The sequence below is a fragment of the Mastomys coucha genome, unplaced genomic scaffold, assembly GCF_008632895.1.
Source record: "Mastomys coucha isolate ucsf_1 unplaced genomic scaffold, UCSF_Mcou_1 pScaffold22, whole genome shotgun sequence".
In the NCBI taxonomy this organism is placed as follows: domain Eukaryota; kingdom Metazoa; phylum Chordata; class Mammalia; order Rodentia; family Muridae; genus Mastomys; species Mastomys coucha.
This window is the reverse complement of record NW_022196905.1, coordinates 145332287-145335072: the sequence shown is the minus strand read 5'-3', so window position 1 is coordinate 145335072 and position 2786 is coordinate 145332287. Positions and strand designations below refer to the sequence as shown.

Genomic DNA, 2786 nt, shown 5'->3' with positions numbered 1-2786 from the left:
CACCTCTGTTGTGCCCAGTTTAGGACTGCACATACTCACCTCTGTTGTGCCCAGTTTAGGACTGCACACACTCACCTCTGTTGTGCCCAGTTTAGGACTGCACATACTCACCTCTGTTGTGCTTTCTTTGATGTGCGGTGCTGTTTGCTTTTTGACTTCTGTTCTGTGTTTCCAATTTGTCTTTCTTCTTCTTCATCGTCGTCTACTACAGGAGGTGCAAGTTTTTTCTTGTTTCCTTTCTTAGATGTTTTCATTGTGGGTTCTTCCTTTGATGTCCCCCCACCGAGAGGTTTTGGTGGCCTGCCTCTTTTGCCCTTTTTTGGTGGGCTGTTCTGCTCATCCTCATTTTCTAGGAGCTCGTCTTTGTGCCTCTTCTCCTCAGGCCACTGCTGCTCATCTGATTCTGAAGCTGTACGGCCTCTTTTCCGGCCTCGCTGACTGCCTTTAGGTTTCTGTTCCTGTACCAACTTAGTCAGGTCATCCATACCTAATTTCTCTTCTGGGTCTGTGACAGGTGCTTTTTTCCGACTTCTAGGTTTCTCCAACTCAGACTGGAAGGAGGAGGATTACAATTTTAAAAATTAAATTTAGAAAAATGAAATTGTTAGGGTTCAGAGTGTGGTTCAGTGGCAAAGCCTTTGCCTAGCATGTGCAAGGCGGCCCTGGGTTCAAGCTCCAGTATGGCAAACAAACAAACAAACAAATAAAACTATCAGCATTCTGAACACTGACAACTTCTAAAAACCTGTGACATACGTTTGTCACAAATATGTATCTAAATGTACGGCTCTTAAGTACAGTGCAAACACAGCTATTTCCTACTTTATTTGATTTGGTCTGTAGAATGAAGAAGGCCTCATGATGCTGCCCAGGCTGGCAACAAGCTTCCCTCCCAAGTTAACAGTTCAGAGTAGCTGGGATGACAAACACAGGCCACTTAATCTAGATAGTTACTAGAATTTGATTTTAAAAATTCCTTGGAGTTGGCTGGAGAGATGGCTCAGTGGTTAAGAGCACTGACTGCTCTTCTGAAGGTCCTGAGTTCAAACCCCAGCAACCACATGGTGACTCACAACCTTCTGTAATGAGATCTGACGCCCTCTTCTGAGGTATCTGGAGACAGCTACAGTGTACTTACATATAATAAATAAATAAATAAATAAATAAATAAATAAATAAATAAATCTTTTTAAAAAATTCCCTGGAGTTAAGAGTAGAATTTCGTTTATAAAACAAACAAAACCCCCTATTTTTATTAGCTGTTTGAGAACTTAATACAATGTACTTTGATCACACTCACCACCCCCCAACTCCTCTAAGATTCACCCCAATTCCCCCATCCATTCAACTTCTTGCGCACACCTCCTTAAAATTAAATAACCCGAACTCTACTCTAATTTGTGTTATACTCTCAGGTATGGGGCATCCACTGGTGAACAACTGATGAATCTTCATTCTTAAATTTAGAATAGAGAGCTTTGAAAGGAACCCTCTCAAATTGGTACCTTATTGTATGCTGCCTCTCAGTGAAAGTGAGCACCTCACACGCAGTGCCAGGTACAGGTGACACTCAAGCACCCACTCCCACTGTCTATTCACCTGGATCTAATTAGACCACAGAGTAACAATGTGCTATACATGTTTGTGACATCATCAGAAAGAACTAGGGTTTTGTTTGTTTGTTTGTTTGTTTTTGTTTTTTCAAGACAGGGTTTCTCTGTATAGCCCTGGCTGTCCTGGTACTCACTCTGTAGACCAGGCTGGCCTCGAACTCAGAAATACACCTGCCTCTGCCTCCGAAGTGCTGGGATTAAAGACGTGTGCCACCACCTCCCTGCTAGTTTTATTTTCTAAATGGAGGTTACCAGATACAAAACTTTCAACACATTCACCCAACACTAAAAATCTATAAACATCTCTGAATTAGAGACCACCTTTACAGATTTAACCAATTCAAAACAAAACAGTAAGCAAAAAAATAAAAACCCAGTGTTTCCAAATTTAAAATAAAGTCTTATTTTATATTCTGAGAATTTTTATATAAATGAACAAATAGAGATTATCAAGGCACCCAAGAATGAGAGTGTATATGAATATTTAAGAAGTAAACTTAATTTCCAACAGGCTTGTACAGATTTATACTCTTAAAAATTTTGGGGCTGGTGAGATGGCTCAGTGGTTAAGAGCACTGACTGCTCTTCTGGAGGTTATGAGTTCAAATCCCAGCAACCACATGGTGGTTTACAACCACCCATAATGAGTAATAAATAAAAATAAATAAGGAAAAAATAAAAATAAAAAAAACTACAACAGAAGGCAGGGTTGGAACAACTTTATGGTTAAGAGAACTCGCTACATTTCCAGAGAACCAGGATTCAATTCTCAGCACCCGCATGGTGGCTCACAATCATCTGTGACTCCAGTTCCAGGGGGATTCAATGCCCATTCTTCCAGTCTCTGTGGGCACTAGATATACATAATTAAATATACATACATTCAGGTAAAATACCCATATGTGATAGATATCTATCAATCTATCTAGATATATTTTATTTTAAAAAAAATCAACAAAAAACTGTAACTTAGGAGCTGGTGAAATAACTGAGTTGGTAAAGTGTTTGCCTACAATGCACACTGCATAAAAACAGGCATGGTGGGGTGCAGCAATGATGCCAGTATGCACAAGGGGAGGCATTGGTGGCTCAAGATTACCCTCCTACATACTGAGTTCAAAGCCAGACTGAGACTTGAAACTGTTTCAAAATAAAAATAAAATCAAAGGAAGG

The 2786-nt window shown here is 40.0% G+C and overlaps 1 protein-coding gene across 7 annotated transcripts in view; it reads right to left on the bottom strand.

The window, feature by feature from the left end:
• Positions 1-2786, bottom strand: part of Pds5b (PDS5 cohesin associated factor B) — a 138889-nt gene that overhangs the window by 6967 nt on the left and 129136 nt on the right. For 6 of the 7 annotated variants that reach the window (XM_031338845.1, XM_031338847.1, XM_031338843.1 and 3 more), the window contains one exon: positions 112-551. In XM_031338845.1, coding sequence (XP_031194705.1) covers positions 112-551 — 440 coding nt within the window. Of the gene's footprint in view, positions 1-3; positions 552-2786 lie in introns of all 7 variants that reach the window. The other variant, XR_004109703.1, reaches the window with a different exon arrangement.